The sequence below is a fragment of the Mustela erminea genome, chromosome 1 (genome assembly GCF_009829155.1).
Source record: "Mustela erminea isolate mMusErm1 chromosome 1, mMusErm1.Pri, whole genome shotgun sequence".
Lineage (NCBI taxonomy): Eukaryota > Metazoa > Chordata > Mammalia > Carnivora > Mustelidae > Mustela > Mustela erminea.
Window position 1 is genome coordinate 214276698 of NC_045614.1, and position 22576 is coordinate 214299273.

Genomic DNA, 22576 nt, shown 5'->3' on the forward strand with positions numbered 1-22576 from the left:
AAGGTTGCAGAAGGTCACCACCCAAGCTGGGCAAGATGGGCAAGAAAGCAAAAACTCACCATTTTACCCAATGTAGTAGCAGTTTTCATCAGTAAATTCTTCTCCAGTTGGTATTGCTGGGTCCTGTCAGAATGGGGTAAGGGCTAAGAGGAAGCTGAGGAGACACCCCCCCCCCCCAATGGCTGATGCGGGACACAAGAGTGGAGCGGCCCTGATTCCATCGTTCATTGGTTCTATCAGTCAGCCTGGGCTGTCATTGCAGAACACCACAGACTGGGGGGCTTAAACAACAGACACGTATTTCCTCAGAGTTCTGGAGGCTAGAAGTCTAAGATCAAGGTGTTGGTAGAGGGAAGTTCTAGTGAGACTTCCCTCCTGTGGGTTCTAGAAGGCCCATTCTCCCTGCATCCTCACATGGCCTTTTCTCTGTGCCCATGTGTGGAGAAACAGAGTTCTGTTGTCCCCTCTTCTTCTTATAAGGACACCAATCTTAGTGGACTAGGGCTCTACCTTTCACCGACTCATTTAACCTCAATTGTCCTTAAAAGCCCAATCTCCAAACACAATCACATTGGCGTCCTCAAGGAATTAATTTGAGGTTAGGGGCAGATGCAATTCAGCCCATATCAGACAAAGGGCAAGGATTTGGATCCCCTCAATGGTGGCCCGCACAGCTTCAGATCTTCCTGGAGATTCTGCAGTGGAATCCCAAGCCAGCCTGGTAGGGAAAGAAGGAAGGAAGACACACACACACACACACACACACAAGCAATTTCATTAAATAATCCACTCAGCTAAGATTGAAGACGGGAAAATCTCTCTCTCATTGGTAATGAAGGGATTAAGATATTAAAAGAGTGGTTGCCAGCAGTGATGCAAAGGCAGGGGCCACATCCCAAGACCTGTCCTTTTAAGCTCCAAATCGTCTGTAGGGCAGGAGGGAAAATGGTAATAGAAAATGAAAAATAAAACTGTATCTTAAAAAAAAAAAAGTCCATTTTTAACCCAGGGAAGACGTTATAAATATAATTAGATTTACCCTTCTGCAAGTTGTTGCTGGCACGGTAACCCCAAGACTGCTCTCCACAAGATGGAAATGGGCGTCCTCAGCAGCCTCCTGGCCCCTCCGCATCTTCTTCCCATTCCTCCCCCAGCGCAGAGCACAGATTTATCCTTCCCTGACCAGGCAGATGTCCCTGTAATCCCTTACTCAGGCCTGTCCCACAGAGCCATTGTTCTATGTTTGCTATAGACTCAATATTGTTCTTCCCACCCCTCCCCAAAGTCATACCTTAACACCCCACCCACCCCCATGTGACCGTATTTGGAGATGGATCTTTGCGAGGCATGAGGTCATGGAGGCGGCGCCCTCATGATGAGATTGGTGGCGTAAGAGCAGACGTGAGGGCTTGTTGCTTGCTGCCCTTCTCTCTCTAGCACAGGAGGCCACAAGGAGGAAATGGCCATCCACAAGCCAGGAAGAGTCCTCACCACAAACTGAATCAGCTGGCATCTTGATCTTGGACTTCCCAGCCCCTAGAACCATAAGAATAAATTTCTGTTGTTTTTGTTATAGCAGCCTGAGCCAACAAAGATTCTCAACCCCTTTCCTCATCCTGCCCCACAAAATCTGCCCCAGTCCTCAAGGGACAGTCACCTAGGGAGATGTCTAGCCAAGAGGACGCTGTTTGGCTGGAGACTTCTAAGCCAAATGGAGCGGATTCTCATTTTTCGTGATAGTAATAAAATCTCCACAAACACGAATTTAGCAGGTACTGAGCCCCTAGGAAGGGAAGATATGAACATACCACACAGAGATTATAGTCTTGAATTCTAAAATCAGTCATCCAGGTAGAGTCTGTTTTCTTACAGTGGGGGAGACAAAGGAGATTCAGAAGGGCTAAGCGACTCGTCTGAGGCCGCACCCCTAACACATGCCAGAGAGGGGCTCCAACACCATCCAACAGCCCAAGTGCCACAGCCTGCCTGTCTACTCCCGTCTCCAGCCTCCCATAGTCTCTGCCTGAAGCAGAGACAAGAAGGCGGCTTTGTTCAACCTCAGCTGGAAACACAATTCTGGTGACTCATTTTGCTGTTCTGCACGTGTCCACATGAATGACCAAGAAAGCACTGGGAGTACTGATTTGGGGCTGACAAATTTTAATGAATAGAATTCGCAAATATGGAGTCTACAAATAACGAGGCTGCACCTTTCTGCTGCTGCGATATGGACAGCCTCGTGAGGACGGCGTCTGTACACGGGGCTGGTGTGGGGTCCCCCATCTGGGACTGTGGGGGTTGGAGCCGAGCATCATTGGTGGGCTCGTCGCCAACCACAAACTCCACCACACACTGTGTCACCCTGCCCGTCACTCCATCTCAACTACTTGGAAATAAGCACCTATCGGACAGAGGGAGATGAATGATCGGGATGAGAATTCGTTTAACACAGATCTTTGTGAAAATTAAACCAAAGATTTGGCGGGCATATCTGGAGGCACACTCTGAAATGAGATCCAAACCTGACATACTGAAGAGGAAAACAGAGCAAATCTTTAAAATTCACTGGTTTGGGGGTTATTTTTCCCCTTAGTTATAAAAGTAATTCATGTTCAGTGTTCAAAAAAAAACTTAGGGGCCGGGTCAACAGGGGTGGCTCATTGGGTGAAGAGTCTGCCTTCAGAGCGGGTCACCATCTCAGGGTCCCGGGTTCATACGTGCATCAGTATCGGTACCGATACCCGCCCTCTGTTTGGCAGGGAGTCTGCTTCTCCCTCTCCCTCTGCGCTCCCTCTCTCTCTCTCTCTCAAATAAATAAATAAAATCTTCAAAAAAAATTTTTAAGTAAAAAAGCAGAAAACCACCAAACCCTCCCCCCACCTAAAAACGATCATGACTAAAATTTGAGCAAATATTCTTCCAGCATCTTTGGTGTGCAGTCTTTTGCAGGATGACTATGGTTTGTGTTCCTCGTGGTCCTTGCCCCCTGTGCCCCGCCGCAAGGTTCTGCCTCTGCTTCCTGCCACAGGGAATGGATGACCCTGCAGAGCTCAGAGTACAGGAGTCAAACTGCACATTTCGAGTCCCAAATGTGAGGTCTTGGCCCAAATGGAGAGACGGAGATAGGAGACCTGTCTGAGTTGTCCTCTGTCCCCAGAGATGAGACCGCAGGGAAGTGGATGAGGACAGTAGAAACAAGAGTATAGATGTTCTTGGAGGTCCCTGCATGTGTCCCTACTTCCCAAGCCAGGGCCGGGCAGAGACTGGCACGACAGACCGCCTGGATCACAGGGCAACAGGAACCTTCCCTTTGCTGGAAAGGTCCAGCAAAATGCCCACGCCCAGAATTTTACCAGACATGAACTACAAAAGAAACAGTGGGCCCCCCAACGTGATGGCCGAAGAGAGTCCCCTCTGTGGTGTCAGAAAAAGACTTTGAAACAGCCCTCGCTGTCCCTGGAGACCCCAGCAGGCAGGGCGCCTTCTACTGTACCCCCTGTGGCTGAGGTGGTCCCAAGAGGACAGGGAACGTGGGTCCAGAAGAAGCCTGTGCACAGACACCAGCAAGAGGAGCTGGGACAGGCCCTCCGGGTGCGACGCCTTCGCTGAGGCCGGAGTTGGTGCCCAACGTGGAGACGCACAGTTCTCTCTGAACTGGGGAAGATCTAGCTCCTGTCACCGGTGGAATGTGGGCACAAAAGAGAAACAGGAAGACCCACTATGGAAAAGTAAAGACTTGGGGGGCCTGGGTGGCTCAGGCGGTTAAGCGTTTGCCTTCGGCTCAGGTCCTGATTCCGCGGTCCCGGAATCAAGCCCCGCATCAGGTTCCCTGCTCAGTGGGGAGCCGGCTTCCCCTTCTGCCTGCTGTTCCCCCTGCTTGTGCGTGCGCGCTCGCTCGCGCTCTCTCTCTCTGACAAATAAATAAATAAAATCTTTTAGCGAGATAGACAGATAAAGACTCGTATGGCCGCTCAGGTTTGGACACGGAGTGCACTCACCACTCTCAGACATAGAGACATACGGATAATAACCTTTCGCTTCTTCAATGGTGTATGATTTGGTATTTTGTTCTAACTCCTGCTCACTGAGGAATTCACGACAATCCCGCACTGCTGCAGCCAAAATCCCACCCCCCATTGTGGGAAAGCCCTCACTTTTGTCCTGTCTCTGCTAAGAGGCCGGCATCTGGCTTCAGGGCCCTAACTCTTGCCTGCTGAGGGTTCTTAGCTGTGCATGGTACACGTTCAAGGCAACATCCTCCAGGGCCCACGCTCGACCCTCTCGAAATCCTGACATAGCATCACCCCCCCTTAGAGCCCGTCCACACAGACGGCTCAGGCACTGGGGGGACAGGTGCACGTGCCGTCCCCTTCTGTGACGACCCAGAGGCAGAACAGACAGCTGGGGCTGAGCAGGTGGAAAAGGAAGCAAGTGGCCAAGTTTAAAAAAAAGAAAAGAAAAAGAAAAAGCAGGGGTAAGACTGGGAATGATCGATTAATCTAGACCAAGGAGGAGCCCAAAGAGGGGGTCAGATACTCAGAGTTTATCTGACAGACAACAGGAATGGTGGGGCGCCCAGTTCCCCACGGAGGGTCCTCTGGAGGTAGGGTGAGAGGGCGGGGAGGCGCGGACAGGGGGAAAGGAGGGCGCCAAGCCTGGCACTGGAACAGGCTTGTTTGGGAAGAGGCGAGCGGGCCCCCGGCAGCAGCTGGACCTGGTGCGCTGGGACGCTGGATCGGGCAGCCACAGCCTGGTGTTCCGGGAGCGCCGGAGGCCGGATGACCAGAGATGGGAAGGAGGATGGCTCCACCTCCTTATTCAGCAGGACTGAAAGAAGGTTCTAGAACATGCGGGAAGCAGGCATGGTTGTTGATGGAAATAGAGCGTCCTAGGGAGACAAACAGAATGAAAGCCTAATCAAAAACCTAAGCAGATCATGAGTCAAAAACAGAAATGCTTTTGTGGTTACAATTAAAAATGTTAAAAAAGGGACGCCTGGGTGGCTCAGTTGGTTAAGCAGCTGCCTTCGGCTCAGGTCCTGATCCCAGCGTCCTGGGATCGAGTCCCACATCGGGCTCCTTGCTCCGCAGGGAGCCTGCTTCTCCCTCTGACTCTGCCTGCCACTCTGTCTGCCTGTGCTCGCTCTTGCTCTCTCTCTCTGACAAATAAATAAAATCTTAAAAAAAAAAAAAAAAGTTTAAAAAAAAAAAGGGGCCTCATTATCTTGAAAGTCCAAAGATTTCTGTGAACTTGCAATAATAATCGCGTGATTTTTTATCCGTTCCTCAAGACACCTGTAAAGTTCACTGCAGCGAGAAGGATTCACCGTAAATCATTCTGTTTCCTTTGAAATAAATATACTCTGGGCTATTTTGGTATGGGGTCATGTTTAATTTAATCATGGTTTCACAATGTGTAGACATGAATACACGAACCATCTCACATTTAATATTACAAGATTGAGCAGACGGCCAAGTTACTAATACATGATTTAAATCCACACTGGCCTTCTGAGAACCTGGGGCGGAATTTCTGAGCAATCGCCAGCAATGAGCACGGCCTGGCAGCCACAAGGCAACCCAAACACAGGTTGTTTTGTGATAAACATCAAAGGCCCACATTTGACCCAGTGGAGACCCCTGGGGTTCAAAGCGCTGGCAGAGCAACGCAGAGCTGCGTGGGTTCCAGAGGCCAGCCACAGGGCCTTGTGGGGTGCCATGGACCCCGCTGCAGGCCTGCCGCTCATGGACATGACAGGCTGGGGTGTACTGTCATTCTGGGGCTATCTCTTGAAGTTGGACGCATTCTGGGACTGGAGAGAGAGCCCTCACCTCCCTGGGACAGGCCTGGATAGCCTCAGAGACTGAGGCTGGCTGGCATCAAGGGTTTGCTCTTGGGCCTATGGGCCAGGCCTAGCAGGTCATGCTGTCTGGACTCTGTGCCCTGGGATGGCCACCCCAGCACTGCAGCAGCTCCTGGCCAGGCCTCCCCAGGCTCAGCCAGAGGAGCTGACATTCCCAGAAGATGCTTCCAGTACCATTTTGTGTCTAGAGCACAGCTCTGCCACCAGTTCTCACGTTTCTGGTGTGTTACCCTGCACTAAGTGCCTGCTGAGATCCTCTGCCCGGCAGCTCTCTGTGCAGTGGTCCACACGCCCTCTGATTTCCTTGCCAGTGTGACTTCCCTCAGGGACTCAGCTCTGCTCTCCTAGCCTCCTGCCCGCAGCACTCCGACGGGCACAACAGGTTCCGGGCAGAGACTTGAACTCGGCTAAGGGGGCAAAGTGTGAGGGGAGCCGGGTCTGCAGCCAAGTCCACACTGTCCCCAGAAGCCTGGCCTGGGACAGACCCCAGCGCAGCAGCTCCACCTGACGTCATTCTGCTCTGTGCCCAGGGCCACCAGCTGGGGTTTGAGATGCGGTTCAGACCCAGTCCTGTCCCTGGGAGGCTGAGCCATCTTTGCTCATCGGGTTTTCGGTCTTCTGGATGGTTCCAGCCATGAGGCCCTGGAACCCTTCATCCCCAGCCTCGGGCAGGCGGTTCCGCAGGGACGCTGAGCCTGGGGCAACAGAGCTGGGCTGACATCTACCCCTCATGGGGGTCTGACCCTGTGGGACTCAAGCCCCTTAGTGCTCATTTGTAAAACAGGCTCTCCCTCGGCCTGTTTCAAGGACGGTGTCAGACGCCAACCATAAACCCGTCTAGACGTTGGGTGCGGCACAGTCCCCTTCTCTGTGGTCAGTCAATCACAGTAGCTCCTTTCCAGGATGCAGTCTGGGTCAAAGGGGACTAAGAGCATCTCCCAATGGCATTGGGGCCGGAGAAGGGACAGCAAGGGCTACTTCACACTTCTGTCCTTCTCCTGAGTAAGTGCACCTGACATTCACACGGGTGAGTACGCTGTCCCAGCTTCCGCGCCCCTCCCCAGATCTGCCACAGTGAAACCAGACAACACAGGTACATCTGCAGGCAGCTCGGGTGCACCTTTGTGAGATGCGCTAACAACAATCAATATGATTTGATCTTCATCGCCTCCTTTCCTTGCCCCAAACACTAATTCAGAGTGACACTGCCTGGGATTCCAGGAGACAAAAAGAACTTGCCGAGAACAGGAAGACAAGGCTTCTGGGTGTGGCCGTGACGGAGTTTGTTCCAGCAGCACCAGAGAGCTAAGCAGAACGGGGCGGCTGCTCTTCACCAAGAATGTCTGGGGTGGCCGTGTATAATGTCAGGGGTGGAGCACGGAGGGGACACGGGTCGAGCTAGCCTGAGGTCAGATAATGAAATCAAGAAGCCACACAGCAGGGGCAGGCAGGCCAACAGTCCCTCCTGTCACCGGCGGCTCCTGTCCTGGCCTCCTTGAACTCGTCTGGAGAGCCACACCCCTAGAGAGCCTCAGGGTGGCACCATGCAGACTGCCTACCCCCACCTCCCCAAACAAGCGGGACTCCAGGCAGCCTCGTGCACGCCCTCTCTCTCCATCCCCCCTGCACACCCTCCTCCTCTCTGCCCCTCTCCCCAGCCCAAATGAAGATCTCCAGGCTTGAATGCAGTTCACAAACGAGTGTCCGTTGGCATTAGAGAGACGTCAGCATTGTAGGTAGCCACTTGTGTTCATTCTGATTGCTTTTCTCCAGGAACCATCACGATTCAAATTGGTGGCTTATCTGCCTCAATGTAATTCCAGATTTTATGCTGCTAAATAATTACTGTTGTCACTGTCAATGGATCTCAGTGCGAAGGAACATCCGACACACTCACCAACCCGCCACACTGATGAAGCCACTCAGCGTCCCCCTCAGCGACTCCACTACTGGCCTTCATACGGCCAAGAACTGCGGTTCTCGAGTGCGGCGTGGACTGCGGAGAAGGAGCGCGGGACGGCGCCCGCCTGTCGCCCCTCCTGGCCGCGCCGTGAGGTCGTGCACACGGGGCTGGTTCGTGGAAATACCCTCCACTGTCCATCAGAAGCATTTCTGCATATTTATACTTCCAGCCACCCAACCACATAAGCAGATCGGTTCTTTCTTACTAAGCAGATGAAAAACGGAACCGGAGGGAAGAAACATTTACTGCACACTTACATTAATTCAGTAATTTTCCTTTTCCTACCTCCAATTTACAGATGAGGAAACTGGAACGCCAGGGACCACCTGCCCTGTAAGGGTTGGCCTGAGGGTGGCTCTTTTCCGAGGTCGCGCTTCCTCTGTGATCAACGCACCCTCGGTGCGAGAGAAGGCTCCGGCTCCCGACTGGACCCCACAGTCACCACAGGGCTCCGCACACACATTCCCGAGTGGACGTAGACATTTCTGTAACAAGAACGCTTCAACTTCTCTTCTCAAAGCATGTTCACACACGCTGTGCCTGAGACTTCGGACACTCGAAAGGGGAGTGCAGAGTATCCTCACCCCACCTCCAAACCCTGTCGAGAACAGGAAGCAAATGAATCTAGAAGATACGAGTATGTTGTTACCATCTGTAATATACAGGTGGGTGGGGGATGGGCTCGATGGGGGATGGGCACTCAGGAGGGCACTTGTGATAAGCACGGAGTGTTGCATGTAAATGATGAACCACTGGACTCTACTCTTGAGACCAATACTGAGCTGTATGTCAACCAACTAGAATTTAAACAAAATAAGGTAGCAACAAATCTGTAATATACAATGATTCCATAACTTATAAAGAGACCAACATTCCTCAACTTCACCACTGTAAAACTTATCTCCACCGACAGAGCGTAGCGTGTGGTTTCCTGCAGCAGGGCAGCTACTTCGAGCTCACAACTCGGTCACATTCTAGCAACAGCAGCCTGCCTTAGCCGAGTTGGTCCCGCCAAGACAGTTAACCCTGCACCAGGGCCCGGGAAAGTCTGCACAAAGAGCCTGCCTAGCAGATAGTACTGAGAAGTGATGAAATACACATTTCTTTTTATTTCATTTTAAGGAAATATCTAACTTTGTTACCTGATCCGTTTCTACCCACAAAAACCCTGAAGAACCTATAAAATATAAACTTCACATATTAAGAATCACCAACAGGTACACCTCGGTGGCTCAGTCAGTTAAATATCTGCCTTCGGCTCAGGTCATGATCCAGGAGTCCTGGGATGGAGCCCTGGGGTTGGGATCCCTGCTCCCAGGGCTCCCTGCTCGGTGGGGAGCTTGCTTCTCCCCCTCCCCTCTTCCCCCAGCTCATGCTCTATCTCTTATAAATAAAATAATCATCCTTAACAAATCAACTTTCAGATATCACACAGAACTACTGCACTAAAGTAACTCTACTTACATTTTACTAAACCTGTTGTTATCTGTAGGTTTTTAAAATTTTAACTAAATTAGTACTAAATACTCAAAACAATACTCCCACCTAGTGGCTAAAGAAAAACTTCTGGCTTACCTTAGTCGTCAAGAGTACCGCCATAAAAAAGGAACTAAAACTACAATGAATTTAAAATAAGTTTATTCTGTTTGTACAGCCACAAAATACCCCCTTGGGGGAAAAAAAAATAATAACCAACAAACCCATACACCCTGCTCCCCTTGAAGGAATGGATGGTAATACACTTTACAAAACTATCTCCGGAATCATGTATAAATGTTACTCTGAATTTCATTTGTTGTCATCAATTTCTTCAGTATCTCTGTGCTCTGAGGAATATTCTGGAAGAAGAAAAAAACAGTCATCAATACAGTGTGATGGAGAACCCAGCGAGAAACAACAGGCACACTCCAGCCCTACACTCTGAGGATGGAAACAAGAAGGCTCACAAAGAAACGGACCCTGCCCTGAATCTCCACTTTCAGGAGGTAACACACCCGAGCGTCTCAGAGCTTCAGGAATTTGAAGTATTTAAGTAGATGAAACCCCCAAGCCCAAAACTTTATGGTGACGCCTTACGGCCTCCACAGGCTGTCCGAGACCTCTAGTGGAAGATGACCCTCCCGGCCGGCCTCTCCCCGACAGGAGCTCTCGCAGCCCCCCTGCACCCACCGCCACACGCCCTGGCTCTGAGCCTGCCCTTGTCCATGCTCCCGGCTTCCGTCTCGGATCCAGCTGCAGTGCCAGCCTCTCCTCAGATGGCCCCCACCCCGCTGTGGCAGGCCCGCGGGGGGTGCTCTCCTCCGTCCAGAGGGCACGACGGTGGCCTGTGCCACCTCCAGGCCGTGGCACTCACATGGCTCCAGAGACGCTCAGGAGAATTCCACGTCATTGACCCCATGCCCCCCTCAGACCAACTGAGACTATGAACGAACTCAGGATGACCACATCTGCTCACGTTGGAGAGACAACCGCCCTCCACAAACAGCCACTGCCCCCTCCACCATCATTACGTTTACAGGAAGAAATGAACAGGTTACGAGAAGTTATCTCACTTTCCCCTTCAAAGAATACTCCTGAAAGCTGCAGGCGAACTTAGACTCCACGCGACGACGTCCCAGTTTCCAGAACGTGTGCGGAGTGCTGTGCCACATTAGAACAAGACCACTGCAGGTCTGCTCTCACGCCGCCGCGGGAAGGGCCCTCAGTTAACCACACAAGCAAACACAGCGGTTAGTTATGTCCTCTGAAAGCACCGCTACCTATAAAACTCAGCTGGTCAAAAAGCTTACCCATGACTCCAGCTGATATAAAACCATGCTTGAATTATACGAACTTAGTCTTAAGTTTTACTAATTCAACAAAAGGCTGGGAAAGCATTCTCCTATATTCCAGGTACCTGACGACTGGGGGACACCAAAATGGAAAAACATGGTCCATTCCCACGGAGCTAACCATCTAGCAAGCAAACTAATTTAATGAGATAAGTACAATGAGCTAACTCTAAAAGAACTTGCCAGAAAAGATTTCCTAACATCAATGGTCATTCTACAATAAAACAGGACTCCCACTGTGGAACACTATTGTTGTCTCTTCCCTGTACGAGAGAAAATCTTACCCAGGGCACATACACTTTCAGCCAATCTCCTAGGGAAAGGACATGACCTCCTAAACTACCTGAAACCACAGGCAAAACTTTTGGTGTACATGTTCCGATATGAGTTTTTCTAGGGAAAGAGCCCAGGGATATACACACAAAGAGCAGGTTTATCTTGCCTTCACATACCCAGGCCCATGCAAAATTAAGTGAATACACGTTGATAATTTAATCCATGCTGTGCTCAAAAATTCCTTCTTAAATATTACAACCTTCCAAGTGAATTAGTTACAGAAACTTCCTGAACGGTCAAACCATCCCTCTACAAAGCCATCTGGGATTTGTATCAATGCACTGCACTGGTCTACCATGAAAAAGCTTAAATAAAACATCTCTCCAGTTACAGAAGTACATCTAAAAGAAAGGGCAGCAATCCAATTCAAAGTGCCAGATCAGAAAGCTTTACTTGGAGGAAAAAAGATCTCTAAGCATTCCTTAAGTTTTAAACCAGTACCATAAATTTACCATTGTTATTAAGTTTGTTGTAACTCAGGTATTAAGTCAATGAGCTAAAACCTTACCTTAACCAAACCTTTCAAGCTTCTGGAAGAAAGGATAGGCTTAAAAGCTTCAACTGTGATTAGGTCTAACTTCATCACATCAGTGTAACACAAATACAGAACTGCAGGAATCCTCCACACTTGACAGTAACTCAGAACTGTGAATAACACAAGGGAAAAAAGCACTTAAGTCTTCTACCGTATGATTTTTAAACTAAACACCTCTAAATAAAAAAGGCTACTTCTGGGTGCCTGGGTGGCTAAGTTGGTTAAGCAACTGCCTTCGGCTCAAGTCATGATCCTGGAGTCCCAGGATCGAGTCCCACATCAGGTTCCCTGCTCAGTGGGGAGTCTGCTTCTCCCTCTGACCCTCCCCCCCCATGCCCTCTCTCTCAAATAAATAAATAAAATCTTTAAAAAAAAAAAAGGCTACTCTTAAAAGTAGTTCTCTGTTGCTTTCCTTAAAGTGTTTACTGTCATATCAAACCACTTATAATGTATATTTTCTTTCAAAGCCAATTTATTTTCGCTAAATAATTTCTTGCTTTTGAAAATATTGCTTATTTTACATTTCCTGAATATACTGAGACACATCATAGGTAACTACAAGATTAAACTTTTGCTGAATATAATAAAACAGATTAGCCACTTACTCCAGTAAACTTCACATTTAAGGGGAAAAAAAACCTACTTACTAACAAATAACAATTATATTAGCTACCAAAGAGTAAGTGACAATCTCATATTTGATGTGATGTTAGGGTATAATCAGTAACAGGAATAAAAAATAAGATATTCAAGAAACTTCAGTTTCAGAACTAGAGCAAGTCTGCTAGGCTGCTAAGTTAAGAACTCAGTTAAGAATTCTGAGCTGCTCTCACATCGTAACTGCGTGTGTGGACAATGTTAAAACTCAAAATACACACAACATACTAGCAACAAGAGATATTAAAGCAATACATTGGTATTGCTAATCATCATTAGCAAACTACTTTAAAAAGTCCCCTAATAATTACAGTAGTAACTAATAACCAATAAAGCATTAACAAGACACACTGTAAATGTCACAAATTTTAGCACCACCTGCTGCAGGAAGGTCGTGTACGATATTTGGTTGTTCCAGCAGTGAACAGCATGGAGGCTCTTTGAAATGCTGTGTTTTCAGGGCTTTCAGGAAAGGAGAATGAAGGCTGCTAGTGGATTCTGAAGTTTGATAGTCAGTAACATGCCGACATGTGAGAAGCGTCACTTGCATATTCTTCCTTGCACAAGAGCCAAAGACCTAAGGCAAAATTGACCTCAAATTAAAATACAAACATAATTTTGTTACAGAACAGAAACATTCCTCTAGCTGTTTATCTAACACCGTTCACAGTAATATTCCCCTTGAGAGGTGGACGTGTCCAATGGAAAAGAGAACACATCTGTTGTCCCCTTACCCAGGTTTGATCTTGATTCTGTCACTTTCTGGTTTGCTGACCTTTTCTAAGTCACTTTCCTCAGCTGTGAACAGAGGACAGTGCTGCCCACCTGAGGGGGCTGCCATGTGCGGTCAGTGAAGTCAGGAAGAAACACGGCCGGCGCAGCTGTGCTAACACCAGGACAGGCTTCCAGGGTAAAGGAGCTGCTCAACTATGAGATCTATTCCAATACAGATATTTCTAAGAACAGCACATTACTTGCAAGCGACATTCAGACTAACAGTCTATCAGCAAAAGGAAGTGATCCCCCTTCTCTAATCCGTGTGTTCCTGCGTTCAGTAACACTTTAATAAAGATGTTTCTAAGCTGCAACCTTGCACTCACAATAGTGTTGTATCACTGCAATATTCCGTAAACGCATTTTTAAGTCTTTTGCTTATAGGCAAGTTTTAATCACTCTAGACCTTTATTTTCTCCTAAGCATGTATTTTGTGAAGTTCCAAGAACCCCTTCCAGCTTTTAAAATCTATGGTCTTGTAAACAAAAAAAAGCAGCTTTTTTGGTTTTTTGGGGTTTTATAGTACAAAAAGTAAACTTCAGGCCACCCTACCTTGTCGGGAAGTATTTTACAAAAAAAAGAAAATGGCTATTTTTTTTTTTCTTTTTAAAGATTATTTATTTATTTGACAGACGGAGATCACAAGTAGGCAGAGGCAGGCAGAGAGAGAGGAGGAAGCAGGCTTCCTGCTGAGCAGAGAGCCCGATGCGGGGCTCGATCCCAGGACCCTGAGATCATGACCTGAGCCAAAGGCAGAGGCCTTAACCCACTGTGCCACCCAGGTGCCCCGAAAATGGCTATTTCTAATAATAACAACAGAACTACAAATTTTACACATCATTAATGATTTCTAAGACTAACTTCATCATCTCACAGCTTAGTAAATAAACACAAAATAGCTAACATCAGCAGGTACATCCCATTTAAGAAACACCACATTACTCACTAGTCCTAATTTATTAACCTCCCTACAACACTCATACTCTGAATTCATACTTGACTACTCTGTTAGACTGTGTGTGTTTATCAGGATTTTGTGGCTGACATGAGCCAAACGGTAGGGGGATGCAGATTGTCCCTGAGGAAAAAAGAAATATTGATGAAAAAATCTGAAGTTCTGGAAAAGTTGTCCCATAGTACAAAAATAATAAAATATTCTTGACATAACAATCATGCTACTTAAATTGAAGGAACACAAATTGGGGTGCCTGGGTGGCTCGGCCAGTTAAGCATCTGCCTTTGGTTAAGGTCAGGATCCCAGGATCAGATCACTGGGATTGAGTCCTGCATCCGGCTCCCTGCTCAGCGGGGAGTCTGCTTCTCCCTCTCCCTGCAGTTCCCCCTGCCTGTGTGCGCATGCTCTCTCAAATAAATAAATTAAATATTTATTTATTTATTTAGAGAGATAGCTGGGCGCCTGGTTGGCTTTCTTTCAAACGTAACAATACAGCAGATGAAAAGGATCCAAATGTTTTATGCTTCTTTGGCCTATAATCTTCAGCACATTTGTTAAATGAGTTATTTTATTCTTTATATTCCATAACAAATTCCTATGATACTTAATTTCCTATGATAATTTTAAGAAAAAAAACAAATACTTCCCTGTTTTGCATGTGACCGTGTAGGCTCAAGTGTTAAGACACGGAGCCCTTAAAAAAGGGAGCTCACCCGTCTTCATTTCTCTTACCTTTTCCAGCCACTGATACTGCTGATCTTCAGCTACGTAGCAGCTGCACTGACAGAGGACGACCTGGAAAATGACATCCAAGTGTTTCGTCAGGTCAAATGAATTTGACACACTCCGAACTACCACCATATACACATCATTTGAATCCTAATATAACCTTTAGGTAGTACTTGCTTTCTTAATTTGCTATTGGTTTATTTATTCGAATCAAACCACTACTGGCAGTTAACATGAGAATAAAGTACACATGAACGGAGTGACCACAAGAGTTTGCATAGGAGACACCGAAGACACTACCAATAAATGCTACCAGAATCTTCTTTATGACACAAGAATGATACCAGTCCTGCTGCCCTTCTAGGGGTCATACACTGGGAAGGCCAAACACAAAACAAATGTAAACGCTATTAACATAAGCATTATACAAACTCTAGGTGCTATCAGAGTGAATGGCAGCCAGACAGCATCTCAACCCAAATGGCATTGTGAAACAGTACTGATGCCTCTGAAGACATGGTCTTATTTTAGAAACCAAGTTCTAACCCACGTACTCAAAGCAAAATAATCTGTAATGCCACAATGCCGTAAAAGGTTGGGTTCCTGATTATTAATGCTCATGGAATGATATTATCCGCAGAACTCAACATCTACTAAAACATTGCCAGAAATGCTAACACTTAATTACCCAAAGGAAGCAAAGAAGGCAAAAAAAGTACAGTGGAATGGGGAACAAGAAAAAGACTGGACATATAATAAACTACACACGTAGGTTATGCATAATCAAGAAATATCTAATGAATGTACGACTAGAAAAAGTGACGGAAATTTCTCCTACTGGACCTTCAAAATCTGTTCTAAAGTACAATCTTCCCAACTAAAGATGAGATCAAAAACATGCTTACTTTATACATTATTTCCTATAAATGCTAGATGTGCATAAAAATCCTTATGCAATCTTAAATAACTTTGGATAGCATGTTAAAAAACAAACTAGAAGTATTAAAAGATCAAACTTTACAGTTTTCAAGGCTAACATTGGGTCTTTACCTTTTGAAATAAGCCCCATTACAGTATTAGGGACTCAGCAGCTTCTTTCACTGTTTAAACCCCTGTGCTGGCCCATGTTCAACAGCTCAGCAGCTGGGGAACAGTGCTCTGTCAGACAAGCAGGTGGGGAGACGCAGCACCTGCCTGGCCACCTCTTTTGCCTGACTCTCAAATCGCCCCGTATGCTGTGCTCTCTGAATGGACCCAAGATTAGGATTTGAACGCATAGGACACAAGGAAATCACTCGGTGTCAACTACAGAATGACTTTCAGGGCTTAAAAAATCAGGTTAGGGTAAAAGCTTAAAGTCAAGAGAATTATGCTCAGAACGCATAAAGCATTCATTTGTTCAATCAACACTACCAGAGTTTCTAGCATGTACCAGGCATTTGCTAAATCCTGGCTATCCTGCCACAAAAGAGAACTCCCTGCTTTCACAGAGTGAAACATTTTTGCACATTCAGAGTTACCAGCTGAAATAATTTTTTGAATGAGAGCAAGGTGTGAATGTCTGCTGTCTATGGTTTTTCCTAACAAAGTTATTTCAGAATTTCCTAGGACTTTATCAACACACTGTGTTCGCCACACTAATATTTATATAAGTAACAGCACTGCCTACAGGTGCAATTCGTCAGCCCAGAAGTAGACATAAAGGAACACAAAATTCCAATGAACACCACACGAATGATGCCTAAACAGCTCCCTCTGAAGCATCCAAGTCCCACATACCGAGGGACTCGATTTCAGATGATAAAATACACAAAAGGCCTCTGCGGGGGACAGATGTGTCGTGTCCGTTGTTCTACACCATTCATTCCAGAGGTTAGCACAGCCAACTTCTTCCCAGACTCCTGAATTCATTACAAATGACGACAAAAACGCTGTGAAAAACAATTCACATCAGTTAGTGCCATGTCTGCAAGCTGCATTTTCTAGAATCAAAAACGATTTCAAGTTACTCTAGAATTTGAGACCTACAAGAGCCATTAAGACCACTAACCGTACACAGCCATTTTACAGAAAAGGAAACTGGGGACTCAAGAAGTTAAACAACCTCAGTACACATGGTATCAGAGGCAGGAATTCAGAACACAGGTTTACTGCCAGGCTGTACCACACTGTCACAAGGTAAGACTTGCAGGGAAACTGTCGGCCAGGAGAACTTCATATAAATGAGTCAACAGTTACTTACCACTTACTTACTATGTCCTGCAAGCAAGGGCTACCTGACAGGGAAAAATCGACTTCCTAGAGGCTCCTAGGGCTCACCCCCAGAGCCTGTGCACCAGCCAGAATCACACAAGTCTGCGCACCTACATCCATCTGCTGTCCTAGCTGGACCCTGCACTGTTAACCTACCAAATGGAGTCATACATGTACAGATCTCCAAACTTGAGTGCTCAAAAACGTTAGGGACCATCACTGGTATTTTTAGAGTTCTCATCCTGTTCTCAAAGGATCCTGTTACTTCAAAAACATTTAAGAACCACTGCTCCAAAGGGGCCATGTACACACGCCACCTCTGTCGCTCTGAGTCTGGCCCAAACAGTACCAGGACTCTGAGGACATGTGGATACCTGGACACACTATAAACTCAGTTCCTGTGATTTACAACTTCCTTAACCAAAGCACACTTCCTTTAAATCTTAATTTTTAAAAGTCTGTCAAAAAGACGGTTATGAACCGTACACAAAGATAAACTCGAAATGGATAAAAGACCTCAACGTGAGACAGGAATCCACCAGAATCCTAGAGAAGAACACAGGCAGTAACCTCTTCGATATCAGCCACAGCAACTTCTTGCAAGATATGTCTCCAAAGGCAAAGGAAACAAAAGCGAAAATGAACTTTTGGGACTTCATCAAGATCAAAAATTTCTGCACAGCAAAGGAAACAGTCAAGAAAACGAAGAGGCAACCCATGGAATGGGAGAAGATATTTGCAAATGACAGTACAGACAAAAGGTTGATATCCAGGATCTATAATGAACTCCTCAAACTCAAACACACACGAAACAGGCAAACATATCATAAAATGGAAGAAGATATGAACAGACACTTCTCCAATCAAGACATACAAATGGCTATCAGACACATGAAAAAATGTTCATCATCATTAGCACTCAGGGAGATTCAAATTAAAACCACATTGAGATATCACCTTACACCAGTTAGAATGGCCAAAATTAACAAAACAGGAAACAACATGTGTTGGAGGGGAAGTGGAGAAAGGGGAACCCTCTTACACTGTTGGTGGGAATGCAAGTTGGTGCAGCCACTTTGGAGAACAGTGTGGAGATTCCTCAAGAAATTAAAAATAGAACTTCCCTATGACCCTGCCATTGCACTCCTGGGTATTTACCCCAAAAATACAGATGGAGTGAAAAGAAGGGCCATCTGTACCCCAATGTTTATAGCAGCAATGGCCACGGTCGCCAAACTGTGGAAAGAACCAAGATGCCCTTCAACAGACGAATGGATTAGGAAGATGTGGTCCATTACACTATGGAGTATTATGCCTCCATCAGAAAGGACGAATACCCAACTTTTGTAGCAACATGGACGGGACTGGAAGAGATGATGCTGAGTGAAATAAGTCAAGCAGAGAGAGTCAATTATCATATTGTTTCTCTTATTCGTGGAGCATAACAAATAACATGGAAGATATGGGGAGATGGAGAGGAAAAGGGAGTTGAGGGAAATTGGAAGGGGAGGTGAACCATGAGAGACTATGGACTGAAAAACAATCTGAGGGTTTTGAAGGGGCGGGGGGTGGGAGGTTGGGGGAACCAGGTGGTGGGTATTAGGGAGGGCACGGATTGCATGGAGCACTGGGTGTGGTGCAAAAACAATGAATACTGTTATGCTGAAAAGAAATTTAAAAAATAAATAAATAAAGACGGTTATCATTTGAGCAGGCACAGATTTTACTCAGATACAAAGTTACCCTGCTACGACTTTTTCTAAAAAAGTAACAGACATTTGAAGTACCAGGGTAAGAAGTAAGTAACAGGGATTTTGGTTTTTCTTGTTTAAATTTTTTATTTAAATTCAATCAATTAGGGGCACCTAGGTAACTCAGTAGGTTAAAGCCTCTCTCTTCAGCTCAGGTCATGATCCCAGCATCCTGGGATGGAGCCCCACATCAGGCTCTCTGCTCAACAGGGAGCCTGCTTCCCCATCTCTCTCTCTGCCTGCCTCTCTGCTTACTTGTGATCTGTCAAATAAATAAAATCTTTGAAAAAATAAAAGAATAAAAATAATAAATTCAATGAATTAACATACAATGCATTATTAGTTTCAGAGGTAGAGTACAGGGACTGATCAGTTGCATACAACACCCAGGGCTCAGTACATCACACGCCCTCCTTAATGCCCATCACCCAGTTACCCCATTCCCCACCCACCTCCCACGGATTTTGTTCTTTCAACAAAACGACCATTCTAACACATTTCTACTCACCTACTGCATTATTTCCTATAGCAATTATGAATTTGGAGCAAGGATATTTTTCCAGCAGAGAAACTTCCAAAGATGTTTTTGTCTGTCTTCGAAAGAGCCGCACCTCCCTAACACAAGAAACAAAAGACAAAACTAAAGCAACTTAAACATAATTAGTACCTATTATGAGGAAAAGGATACTAGAGGCATGATTCTGTAATCAGCAATATGCAGGCTTTAATTTCATAAAGAATGTAATTACCATCTAAGGGAAACAACAGATTCAGGCAACAATAACTAACAGATAAAACCATCTGATGCAGGGGTGCCTGGGTGGCTCCGTGGGGTAAAGCCTCTTCTTTTGGCTCGGGTCATGAGCCCGGGGTCCTGAGAGCTCTATGCTCAGCGGGGAGCCTGCCTCCCCCTCTCTCTCTGCCTGCCTCTCCGCCTACTTGTGATCTCTGTCAAATAAATAAATAAAATCTTAAAAAAAAAAAAATCTGATGCAAAATTCATGGAGAACTCCAAAACAGAAATCAGGCTGTCCACCTGACCCAGTGATCAACCTCAGCATCCCCCAGAGTGGCACAAACGCGTACAGTGTGCAACAAGAAATGGGAAGCACCACCCTCCCGGCAGCAGAGTACTGAGCTTGCACCACGCCTCCAAGAGGAACATCCATCCACAGAGAATGCAGGGAGAGAACGAACAGGATAAATCAGACAAATTCAGGGTGTGGGACACCCTACCCAATAACTACCTCGGCAGGGGTGAGAAGGAGGGGCTGCTCTAAATGACCGGCAGCTCAAGAGAGACAGAACGTCGAAAAGTAACGTGTGGACCTCGTCGGGGTTCTGACTTACAGGAATTCACCGAAACACCCGGCGTCTGACACTCCCGCGCGAGTCTGGTCCTGCGCCGGTACTACACGGTGTCAGACGACTACCTTCGTCAGGAGCTGTTCGAGCACACTCGGGAAAACGCCTCCGTCGTTCGAGGCGCATTCCGAAAAGCGGGGACGTGCAAGGCCGCGGTCACTGGGACTCCGAGGTGGGGGGATAAAATACAGGCGGCGACGCCGTCCCCACTGCCCAATCTACGTGCATGGGTTGGGGCGAAGGGTCATTTTGTATTTTCTTTGCTCTTTTTAAAGAGGCGGGTTTTCCACCTGCTACGGACACCGAGGCTAGCGAAGAGCGGAGCGGGGGATAGAAAGGCTTTGAGAGAGCTGCCTTACGTCCACGGACCACGAACCCCCAACGACGGCCTCCCGGGAACCCGCTACGAGCGCGCACGGCGGCCCCCGAGGCCCCGCAAAGGAAGCCCCGGCGGTACGCACGCCACGGAGGCCGCCGCAGGCCAGCCTCACCCCGCGCCCGACCCCCGGACCTCACCTCTTCCGCGCCAGCTGCCGCCGGACCTCCCTGTCCTCGGCCGTCTCCCTCTTCCCCTCCTCCTCCTCCTCCTCCTCGTCCTCGGTCCCAGCGCGGCACGGCGCCCTCACCACCTCGCCGAAGAACGTGGCCGCCATGGTAGCCGCGCCAGCGTCCGGGCCCGTCCGCGGCGCCCCAGAACGGCGCATGCGCCCCGCCCTCAGCCGCAACCCGCCACGCCCCGTGCTCCGCCTCCGCACCCCTGAGCCACGCCCTCGAGCCACGCCCCCGCGCACGCGCGCGGGCCCCGCGGCCGCGCCAGTCTCGAGCGTCTTATTCTAGAGCCGGAGCGCGCGGCAACCGAGAGGTAGGAAGACTCCGGGCTAGAGAGGCCAGCGCGGGGCGGGGGCGCGTCCTGTCCCGGCAGGTGGCGCACGGGAGACAGGACCCCGGCTCGGCCGGCGGCGCGCGGGACAAGCCCGCCCCGCTCCCCCGCCTTCCTTCCCGCGGCGCCCGTTCCCCTTCTCCGCCGGGGCGGGGGTGGGGGCGTGGGGAGGGGGCGGCGCTGCGGGCCGAGAGGGGGAAGAAATACGGCGCAACGTGGGGGGGGTCAAACGCGGGTTTTACTCCGCGGTGAGAGTTCACAGGTCGGGGCTGACGGTCCAGCCCGTCTCCGTCTACGCAAACGCGAGCATAGTTCGCTTCTCCTCGGAGCGCGGCCGCGTCCCGTCCCGACGGCACTTTGGCCGTCGGTGGCCTCCCGTGACGGAGCGAGGCGAGCGGGTTCGCGGAGCCCGAGGCCGAGGGGCGGCCGCGCCGGGTCAGAGGTGGGGCGGTGCCCGGCGCTGCCGTGAGACCCCGGGCCGCTTCCCCCCGTTACTGAGCTGGAGATCGCGACCTGCGCGCAATTTGGAAGGCCGCCGGCAGACGCCCGCAGCTGCTGCTGGGTCAGGCAGGACCTCCTGTTTCCCAGGCTCAGCCGCCACGAGTACCTTGTCTTGACACGTGGAGAACCAGTATCAACAGCGGCATGTGCATGAAATCCGTTTTAGCGAACGGAACCAAAACCGAAGTCTGAGTTCTGAAGCAAAATGGGAACATTTAAGGCTAACAGTGTGACCAGATTGCTGTCCAGTGCGAGCGAGGGGGCCTTTGCGTGTGGTCAGCAAGGTGACCAAGGTGGTGTGGTTAAGGGGCACGGATCCCTGGGCTGCTCTCTGGAATGGCTGGATTGCAGAATAAAGAGGAAGGTTCGCTATCACTGTGTCTAATAAGTCCTTTTTGTCGAATAAAGTAACTTGTCATTTTTACCAGTAAAATTTACTGCGATTTGATTTCACAATTACATTATGAAGAAATCATTTCTAGAAAGCTGACTGAAAGTCTGAGTAGGGTAATAATACATTTGGCAGTGATTTAAATTCTGTGTACATTTCACAGTTTTACGATAATGTTAAGTTTTTAAACAAATGCTTATTTCATGCACTTACAGTAAATTTAGGCCGAGCACTTCAAAAAAAGGCAAATGTTCAATTTAAATACTAAACCAGCAGAGATCGCGTTATGAAAGAAGGCTGGTGACACCTCAAGACCTGACGGAAAATAACCCCATCACAGAACATTGTCAATTCAAAACAAATCTTTGATTACACGGAAGTTGGCAAGAAATGGTGTGAGAGAGTCTTAACTGAGACTTAAATATTTTCATTTTATGGTATTTGTTGAGGATATAGCAGCCCCAATGAGAAATTTCTGTAGAATTAAGGGTTAATATGGGAATGGAAATAGATTTATACATTTTAGCAGTCAAAAATCAAACCCCGTGCGCCTAAAAATATTAGCAGTTTATTAGGAATTCTTCCTTTTCTCACCTGTACTAGTAACAAGATACTGGTATCAGTATTTCAGATGAACGTATACTATAAACAGAGCAAAGGACACAGACTTTGTACGTTAGAAATATTCTGGCTTATGCCAAGGGGAAAAAAAAAAAAGACGACAAAAAGCCTTTTTTTTTAAGCAGACATGCAACCACAAACAAATTTCTCAAGTAATCTAGACATTTGGGT

The 22576-nt window shown here is 47.7% G+C and overlaps 1 protein-coding gene across 1 annotated transcript; it reads right to left on the bottom strand.

Annotated features, from left to right (window-relative positions):
- Nucleotides 1-9447: 9447 nt before the first annotated feature.
- Nucleotides 9448-20725, bottom strand: PSMG1 (proteasome assembly chaperone 1). The gene is made up of 7 exons (XM_032355155.1): nucleotides 20529-20725; nucleotides 19156-19262; nucleotides 16423-16574; nucleotides 14647-14709; nucleotides 12564-12762; nucleotides 11502-11638; nucleotides 9448-9664 (listed from the first exon to the last, which is right to left on the bottom strand). The coding sequence occupies exons 1-7, from the start codon at nucleotides 20714-20716 to the stop codon at nucleotides 9590-9592; spliced, it is 921 nt and encodes a 306-aa protein (XP_032211046.1). The 5' UTR covers nucleotides 20717-20725; the 3' UTR covers nucleotides 9448-9589.
- Between the last annotated feature and the right edge of the window lie 1851 nt (nucleotides 20726-22576).

What these genes read in the sequence shown, in the direction of transcription:
- PSMG1 (XM_032355155.1), bottom strand. Translation starts at nt 20,716, where the DNA reads ATGCGCCGTTCTGGGGCGCCGCGGACGGGCCCGGACGCTGGCGCGGCT. An exon ending in CGGCAGCTGGCGCGGAAGAG is followed by an intron (nt 19,263 to 20,528) that starts GTGAGGTCCGGG and finishes TTCTTGTGTTAG; the next exon opens with GGAGGTGCGGCTCTTTCGAA. An exon ending in GCTTGAAAGGTTTGGTTAAG is followed by an intron (nt 9,665 to 11,501) that starts GTAAGGTTTTAG and finishes TTCTTCTTCCAG; the next exon opens with AATATTCCTCAGAGCACAGA.